The sequence below is a fragment of the Schistosoma mansoni genome, chromosome 3 (assembly GCF_000237925.1).
Source record: "Schistosoma mansoni strain Puerto Rico chromosome 3, complete genome".
Lineage (NCBI taxonomy): Eukaryota > Metazoa > Platyhelminthes > Trematoda > Strigeidida > Schistosomatidae > Schistosoma > Schistosoma mansoni.
The window spans coordinates 14,681,189-14,691,518 of NC_031497.1; the positions used below are offsets into that span (position 1 = coordinate 14,681,189).

At 32.0% G+C, this 10,330-nt stretch overlaps 1 protein-coding gene across 1 annotated transcript in view; it reads right to left on the reverse strand.

The window, feature by feature from the left end:
• Positions 1-3,082: 3,082 nt before the first annotated feature.
• Smp_131600 (putative cadherin) overlaps positions 3,083-10,330 on the reverse strand; it is a gene marked incomplete at both ends in the record, with an annotated part of 29,991 nt that continues 22,743 nt past the window's right edge. The window contains one exon of the mRNA XM_018799360.1: positions 3,083-3,403. Within this exon, the coding sequence (XP_018651157.1) occupies positions 3,083-3,403 (321 nt within the window). The remainder of the gene's footprint in view (positions 3,404-10,330) is intronic.

Sequence of the window (10,330 nt, forward strand, 5' to 3'; positions counted from 1 at the left end):
CGGGAAATTAAGCAACCATACAGCAAAGTCATCAGTGAGTTACTATCTCACAACAGACCTGGTTGAACTCCACCGGTTACTGCTTCTCACTAGAACTCCAGGAAATACCTCAAAGAGTTAGTCACTAGTGAGCACATGATCATTATCAGAAGGGGTTGCTCAATTTCGTGAATCAGTTGAAGTTAGACATTAACACCGTTGGATGCCAGCTCAGTGGTCTATCGATTAAGGGCTTCGGCTCGAAACTGGTAGGTCCTGGGTTCGAATCTCGCGAGTGGGTTCGTGGATGCGCACTGCTGAGGAGTCCCATAATAGGACGAAACGGCCGTCCAGTGCTTCCAGGTTTTCCACGGTGGTCTAGCTTCAATTGACTCATGATCTCAACTCTATAAATTACTAAAATCTCCACAAAACCCCTTCTGATATGCCGGAAGTGTTTGATGGCTAAATAGACGGCCAACAGTTCTCTACCGAACGTGCTATATTTTGTTTGCGTCGCATTTAGCTTTTTTAGAGAAATGCAAGGGGTTGCCATTGTTGATTGACGCGTTGCTGAAGTACAGCACCTACCGCCACACTAGAGGCGTCGGTCATAACTGCTAAAGGTGCGTTAGCCTTCCGTCGGACGAACAATGCCTCAGTGCTTAATGCGTTTTTCAACTGTTCGAAAGCTTGAATTGCTTGCGGTGTCATCATTAGTGATTTAGCGCGTCCCCTTAATAAATCCGTTAGCGGTTTCGCTATGTCAGGACATTTCGGAATAAAACGTCGATAAAAGTTGATCATCCCAAGGAAACGTCGTCAACTCTGAGATGCAGGTACATCCGGCTGACGAGTCCCAAATAGGACGAAACGTGCGTCCTGGATTCCACTGCTAGCCACTATCCATCTCTGCTTACCATGCTTGTGAATTTAAGCTATATCGAGGCAATACGCACAGTATGCACATATGCCAATTAGAGACTGACCAGTTGCAGTCCTAACAAATCGATGGGAATATTCAAACAAACAACACTGAATGAATTTAATTCTTCTGTGACCTAATAAATTTCATTTCGTGTGTTTATTCGATGTCTTTATTCATTTAGCTATCATGTTTTTAAAATACTTTATTACTGTTTGATGTTCTTCAAGATCTAATATCAGGTATTTCTAAGACTGAGTTCTAAGACTGACATTTTTTGAGGCAAACAAATGATTTTTTACTAAAAGCCAACCTTCTTTTGTATTATGCTTTTGTTTCGTATAATTCTGCAAACAACTACTGTTTATTCAATCGAATCCCCAGAAGTTAAAATGCATGATCAGTATACCTGATGTTTTTAAAATCTACATTGATGATTGTCTTTATAGGTGAAAAGATAAGTATATTTTCAAAGTCTTCTAACTGTTTTTACACTATACTAGAGTTCTAATATATGTTTACACCTTACAAGATCTAGATAAATAAATAAAGTTTTAACCCTGAATTGTGGTATTTTCAGCTCATAAACTAACCGATTTATACTTTGGTTTTTAAGTTTGATAATATTACGAAAATTAGCGCATACCCGCATTTTGAAATCCCTATCTACTTCATTCAATAAAACAAGTTAGTTCATATGAGGTACAAGTAAACCAATTTTAACAGGAAATAATTTTTGTTGATTGAGATTGATAACCAATTGTTTCATCTCTTTCAACTATCTAGTTTTTAGTAATTCGAGAAGCATTGAAACACAGAATAGTGTCCTAATAATATTGCCCTCGACGAATATGTGATGAGAAATTATTGAAAAGAATATTCTTCGTTCATATAATTGTTTTGAATATGTGGGTCCTGCATCAAATTAAATGTGCGGTTGAGAGTGGGCCTTGGCAAAGAAGAGCACTAAATATCGATCATGTATATACTGATTTTCGTTGGCCAGACACTGTCAGCAACAAACTGCAGTGGGAGAGAACAAACCAGATTCCATCCGAGGAAGAAATCAGGAAGAAGCGCTGGAAGTGGATAGGACACACATTGAGGAAAGCACCCAACTGCGTCACAAGGCAAGCCCTCACCTTACACCAAGAAATAGAGATAGACATGAGAAGAATGAATAAAAGTTGGATAGAACTAGAAAGGAAGGCCCAGGACAGAGTGAGTTGGAGAACGCTGGTCGGTGGCCTATGCTCCATCGGGAGTAACAGGCGTAAGTAAGTAAGTAATATACTGATTTTCAATGGTTTGACAAACGACAAAGGTCGTGGTAACAAAGTACTATAAAACATATATGTCCTCTAAAAGTTCCCTTTATTCAACAACTGAAAATAACTAGTTTTTCAGTCCCATAGTATGGTTTAAGAGCTCGGAACATATTCATCTTAAATATTATTATACATATAATTTGCTCTCTTATTTTTAGGTTTATTAATTAGTAGTATCACCAAATGTCTTTTGATAGAGAAATCATTCGTTCAAAAAATAAACAATAAAAAGTACATCATAGATCGAGCTTTTTGTATTTATTATATAATAGGTCTTAAGAAATAAAGGATACGTCTTTGCTATAAACATCAATTAAGAAAAAAGAAAATTATCGTTCCATTTATCTTCAGTAATTAAAATGCAACAGAAATTCAATTCCATATATTCAAATTAATAGAACGAGTTAGTTAATAGCTTGTATAATGAAGAGCGTTCTATCATTGAAATTATATAAAACTCTTACCTTCATAGTATGTTTAACTTGTCAGTGAATACGATTTCTGAATGATGAAAGTGAATGCAAAACTTTCACAAATGAACACTTCAATTCAAAATCATTTACAAATTAATTATTCTCTTCTAATATAATGTATATATACCTTTTATATTGAAACTCATAGTTCTTGTTCATTTATTTGCTTTTAAAGATCAGTTAATAATATTTGAAATCAATTCTATTAACAATGAACATATATACTGACAACAGAGAAATGCAAACGTTTACTATTTACAAGGTCAAACAGTATAAACTGTTTACTGTACGGAGTCAAGTGTTGGATGTTCTCTTTGCCTTGTGATATAAATTTCTCAAACATTTCAGTTCTTAGTAGTAAGTGATAAGTAAAATGTTCAATGAATATACTTCACAGTATTCTCAGGTGTAGTAGTATTACTAATATTCGGTGTAGTAGTAGTAGCTATAGTGGTGGTAATTGTTAAGCTATTGGAAGTACTAATATTACCATTATTACAATCGATTTCTTTAACACTTGACAATGGAGTATATACATGAACTAAAGATAAATTGACTGGCTGTTTGTCATAAATATCATTCATTGTATTATTTAACCAAATCGATTGTGTTATAGGAATAAAAGACATAGTTGTTGTTTCAAGACTGTCACCATTTCCACTGTCTTGACCAAGCGATGTGAGACTATTTCGTTTCGACTAAAATTAAAATTAAAGAAAAAACGAAGCAAAATATCCATGTATCAACTTCACTTTAATGTGATAATATTATAATAATTTTAAAATATTTACCTATAAAAAGATACAAATCCATATTTCATTCATCCTTTTTTGGAAGCAAAATTAAGATATCTGATTCTTACTGTTAATGTCTTAAAAACATTGTGAAATACCCTGACAATGAAGAATTAACAGGTTATGTCTGTGTTTTACTGAATAGTAAAAGACTAGGAGATAACAACTATTGAGGATTCAAACTAAATTAGTCAGGTGGAATAATGAAGAGTCAGATAATTACAAAATCAATTCATCAAATCTATCTAGGTAGTAGTTTTTAAAACATGAATCCACTACAACAGTCTACAATTCACCATTCAGTTTCTTATGTAGTCATTATTTCAATAGGATTAGAAGGTTAGTTGTTCAATGTAGATATGAATAATATAGATTAGACAAATTTAAAATATAGATTGGTTATGTCAAGAAATGAATAGACATTTTATAATTACAGCATGTTGTTCAATTTCTAAAGAGGTTTTGATTATTTAAATTACACTATCATTAATACCTCTGATACTGTAGTAAGATACTTGCTTGTGTTTATCAAGTTTTTAATTCGTTAAATATGTAATATCTATTAAATAATTTTCAATAACAATTACTTATTATAATATAAGTCGTAACCATAGTCATTTGCTATTACATTCAGTGTAAAAATGAGTACTATGCGAATGAATATGTGTTCAATTAACAACTGATTATGCTCTGTACTTTCAATGAAATGAAATGAATAGTTAAATAAATAAATATTTTAGTTACTAAGAAGCAGTAAGAACCATTGAATGAGTCAAAAATAATAAAATGAAAAGACTAGATAGAATGAAACTGAGAAAGTCGAAACATAGATCATTTTGAAATGGATGACCAACATTATGATAATAATAATGATTACATAATAAAGAAAAAAAATGAGGAAACTAGACGTACAACACAATTTATTGTTCTACGTAATAATGCATAGTTCCCGATTAGGCTTTAATTTGTAATCAATATTTCAATTCATTTTTTCTGTATAACTCACTAACACGAAAACAAATCATGTTTGATTGAGCGGTACGTCGGAAGGATATTGGAATTTATTTGAATATAATCACTGGTACCAGAAAATCCTACTGTATTTTAATTATTTAATAACATACTAGATATAACTAGGTGAGAAACCACGTTGATGTTAGCTGTTAGTTGCGTGACAAAGAGAAAGATGTTATCAAATTATTGTTTCCTTATTGAACCATTCAGACAAAAAAGGTATTCTCATAATTTTAATACAAATAGTTACATTTTGTTTTATACAAAGTAGGAAATTGGAATTTATTAAAGGTTATTTTTTGTGGAATCTACTGATTAGAATGTGTTTAAATATTATTTGGATCACAATTAATTATTACACACAGTTTTAAACAGTCGGAAATTCTAAAGTTATGTATTGTAAAATTTTAAATCCATCTTCTGGTTGGGTTAATTTACAAAACTTTCTATGTTGTCGTATTGTTGTAATTATATGAAATTACTATACATCTTATTTTCCAAAAGTGTGATTGAAGTCAAGCTTATATACCATTGGATCTCGGGCTCAACCGTTTTGAGGATAAGGATTCTCGCTCAAGATGGAAGGCCCTGGATTCTACTCCCAGCTACGGCGTCTTGGGTGTCTACAGTTGAGGAGTTCGATGTTAGGACAAAACGGCAATCCAATATCTCAAGGTTTCCTATAGTTGTATAACTTAGATCAGTTCGTTATCATAATAAAAATATTTAAAGCTTACTAATTATGGTCATTACTTCTGTTATTCTCTATTGTAATTTGATATATCAATCATAATCGATATTAAGGAAATATATGAATAAATGATAATCAATAAAAGTCAGTCAGGGAATTCATTGTGTAAATAAAGGAAAAATCGGTTCAGTAGATAGTTTTCTTTTTAGACGATTTTTTTGCTTCTTTATCAGTATAAGGTTTTAGAGATTTTGAGTTTAGGGTGACATCATGAATGGATCAATGTTAGATCAGTAGTGAGGACCTGGAAGTACTGGGCGGCTGTTCCGCTACTAACAATACAACTTGTAAGTTTATTTTGTTTTCAAGTTGTTCTGCGATAAACACTATCACTGTGTTGTACAAAGTTACAAATGTATAGAGAATAATTTATAAACCATTTATATTGATCATACAGTAAAAAAGAGTCCAACGATATAATTTAATGTATTAACTTGAATAGATTAAAATAGACCACACTTATGCTCGGTTAAAATGATTGAAAAAACTATCAGACTGGTAAAAATGTTTTTTAGTAAATGCTGTTTATGAATAAATTTTAATGTACTGCTTTCAGTTTTAAACTATTCTTAAATTAATATCAGAAGGTGTTTTTGTGGATATTATAGTAATTTTAATAGTTGAGATCATGAGTCAATTGAAGCTTCCAGGTTTTCCACGGTGGCCTAGCTTCAATTGACTAATGATCTCAACTACTAAAATTATTCTTAAATTACAAGCAAGGATGGATGATGGCTAGCAGTAGAGTCCAGGACGTGATTTTCGTCCTATTTAGGACTCGTCAGTTGAACTTACCTGCATCCCAGAGTTGATCTTCACTCTAGAACTCGAACCCAGTACCATTCGCTTTAAACGCCATCGCGTTATCCACTTGGCTACTGAGTTCTGATAGCCACTAGCTGGTGTAATGAGGTGGAGTTATATTCAATTAGTGTTGTTTATTACTATCTCCCCATTGTTATTCAGGACTGCAATCGATCAGTCTGTTATTGGTAATATGTACATCCTGTGAGGATTGATAGCAACCATCCATCTTTGTTTAGAATGATTGTAACTTAATGCGATATCAAGGCAATCCATACAGGAGGCACATATGCCAATAAAAGACTGTTCATTTGCAGTCCTAATCATTAATGGGAAGATTCAAACGAACAATACAAAATGAAAAATTGTTAAATTGGCTGTAAAATGCATGCAACTGTATTATTTTTATAGAGTTATTCTGGAATGTGATGGTTGAACTCAATGATCGTCGCAAAACCAAATACTGCAAATTTCGTGCGAACTATATTGTTGGTTAGTACATTTTCTTTTTAGCCTCATCAGTACTGCAAAATAAGAAATTTTATAAAACTCCATAAAAATATATGTGTGTTAAACAAAAAACGTCAATGAAAAGTAATCAATTGCATTAAAGCATATTTTATGCTAAGAACTCTTTACTGTAACCAAAGATAAACTGAAAAAATGATCATTATCTTTGTTGTTACTATTCATATCTCAACATAACTACATAACTTGATTAATTTTCACGTGGTACGTATTTACTTTCACGTGTATCTACTTTTGTGTTTAAAACTGTATCTCGTTAGGAATTTTACCTGCCAATGTACAGGAAGCGATAATGCATTTTCAACATAATTTCTGACAAGTAAAAAGACCCGGTTGTCACTGATGGTGAGGAAATGTTGTGTTAAAACATTTGTTATAAATGAAATTGGCTGAAATACTGAAATTATTTCACAATAATATATAGATAGGTAATATGTCATGACAATTTTATTGGTTAACGGGATGAGAGTAATAATAAAAAACCGCTTACATTCATGCATCATGTCTATGATTAAACTACACATTAAATAATAGTTGTCATCTAACAGTAGTTCGCATATCCTGTTATCAGCTTGAAAAAAGATATATTGTAATGTATATGATATAATGAAATATATCCGATTAATCATTGATAACTTAGTCCATTATAAGAGATAAATCACTTGAGTAACTGAGATTTGTTATTCACTGGAAACTTCAAAATTATTCACAGTTGTAATTCAATACTTGAACCTTATTTAGGTTTTACTAGTAAATAAGCAGACGACCTTCAATATTTGAATCGAGTGAATGTTCTACATAGATTAACCTACATGAAACGTTTTTCTTATTCATTATCACAAAGATCTGAAGTAAAAACACAATTTATTACATTTGACAAAGAGTTCGCTGTAGAGTATTAATCATAATGAAATTGTTGTAATTGTATTTTGATATGAGAAGTTAAAAGACAAACAATTAAAGGCTTGTAGGATTATTAAATGAAGGATAAGTAGCGATTAGTCAATTTAGTACATATATCTCCCCAAAGTGTTTGATGATGCTGTTGTTCAGATAGTGTAAACTTTACATTTAAACCATCCACTCAAAGAACATTACGCTTCCAACAAAGTTATCTTGAAAACAAAGATGGAAAGTTGCTAGCAATGAAATGCAGGACGCGCGTTTCGTCCTTCTTGGGACTCGTCAGCTGGATGTACCTGCATCTCAGAGTTTATGTTTACTCCGAGACTCGAACCCAGTACCTTTAGCTTCAAACGCGCGTCCTGGATTCCACTGCTAGCCACTATCCATCTTTGCTTACCATGCTTGTGAATTAAGGCTATATCGAGGCAATAGGCATAGTATGAACATATGCCAATTAGAGACTGACCAGTTGCAGTCCTAAACATCGATGGGAATATTCAAACAAACAATACTAACTAAATTTAAAGTTATCTTGAGTTACAAATATTCTTCCTTCATCTCACAAATGATCATCTCATAAAAGAGTTAAACAAAAAGTAAACTTTCTAGATTTTTCTAAGGACTCATAAGTTTGCGTTCGGCTATGGATTATGTCCATTCTAATTTATAATCGATATTTTGAGCTGAAATTCTCTGGTATTTTACCGGAGTTTTTTCTCCTTTTTTTACTCCATTTACTATTTATTATGCCGTTTATCTATATTGTGTTAGGCATAGGCTGTTTTTTCTCAGTTGCGTAGATGGTATTTCATACTACATTAATAATATTTCATTTTATAAGATATAAAGTCACGAACCGAATTTGATAATTACACAATGTTTATTAGATTTACGTTTTTGTTCTAAAAGTTACCTATTTAATAAACTAGTCAAGTCATTATTTATTTGTCTATTTATAATTTATACTTATCATAAAACTTAATCAAATTTAACTAATTCTTTGTAGATAAAACAAACCCATTATATAACAAGAGTAAATGATAACCATTCAACGAAATAATGAACAAATTAAATAAGAAGTTGTAATAATAAATAACAGTAAAACAATCGAAAGCATTAGTCAATTGAAGCTAGACCACCAAGGAAAACCTGGAAGCACTGAACGGCCGTCTCTTCCTATTGTGGGACTCCTCAGCAGTGCGCATCCACGATCTGGTGCGAGACTGGTAAGTCCTGGGTTGGAATCTCGTGAGGCGAGATCGTGGATTTGCACTGTTAAGGAGTCCCACAATAGAATGAAACGTCTGTCCAGTGCTTCCAGGTTTTCGATTGTAGTCTAGCTTCAATTGATTCTTGCTTTCAACTATGAAAATACTAAATCTCCACAAAACCCCTTCTTAGTAAAACAATTATTAAAGGTTTTTCATTTTAATGATTAGTTACCATAAGAATTTAATATTCAGTAATAGTCTATAAAATACTTTAGCAAAAACCAGGAAAGTAAATATAAAAATGCTGTCATTCGATTATCAGTAAATTTTGTTCAACTTTGAGAAGACTTTTAATTCTTACTAGAACATTTATTGAGGAGGATTAAAATCTTGGACCAAATTAATAAAGTTAAAAACGAATTTTAGTCAATATTATAAACATTTTAAAACAACCAGTGTTTGCTTCTGATTACGTGCCCTCTCTGTAGTTCAATACTAATACTGATGATTATCAAAAGAATACAGCTATAACAAACAATCTAATATCCATCAGCGGTAAGAGTCGGCATTATTACATGTGATTTTCTGTGATCTTTATTTGTTAAAATGCTAGTTGTGATGAACGTGCTACACGTATCAGTACACATTCTGTTTATTCATTTACACTGTTTACGACTTTATACTACACGTTGTGTAAACTGTTACCATGCAGTTTACACAATTAGATGTTTATATAGACTAATTATCAAATATTGTTTTGACTGTCAAGTTGTTTTCCCCTTTATAGCACTTAAAAATACATTTAACCATCTGTTATATATATATATAATTTTGATGTTTATTTGCTAAAATGTCATTTTAAATAGACCTCCTTTTAAGGTTTACATTGATTGACACTCGTCAGCAAAACATACTTGCAATTTTGAGTGAATTATTTTCTCTCATTTATTCGAACTGTCGTTACCTCGTACGGCACTCAACGTCACAGAGCCATTTGGATTACTATATGACGGGAAATTTAGTTCAGTTTACTCAGGTCTAAGATACGAACCGACTGTTTAGAATAAAATGGGACTAATTTAATGAATTATCTTTTTCTTATACAGTGTACAAGAATGCATGTAACTTTAAGAAATTACCACACATTTTACAATTAGAAATATATGAAGTAGTCTTATTTAGAATGTGACAAACAGTGGAATCCAGGACGTAACTTATGCTCCATTGGGATCTCGTTCGATCAATTTATCTGCATCTTAATGTTGATATTCACACTGAAACTAAAGCCCAATACATTTCGCTATAAACACTAGAATAATATTCGCTGATCCAATGAGTTCGGATAGTCATCAAACTTTTGACTCAAATGGATGTTATCGTTGAGAATATTTTCCTCATTGGAAAATCATTATTTTCCACAAATGAGTTTTAATTGGTCTCTTCAAGTTTTTCCATAATTTTTCTCATTGACAGTGATGAAACTGTGAAAAAATGTTTTGAAGCCTATATGATACAAATGATTTCAGAATTTATCTGGAGTTAGAAACAAATTACTTTTTATTTGTAATATATGTTGAGATCATGAGCCAATTGCAGCTAGACTACCATCGAAAACGT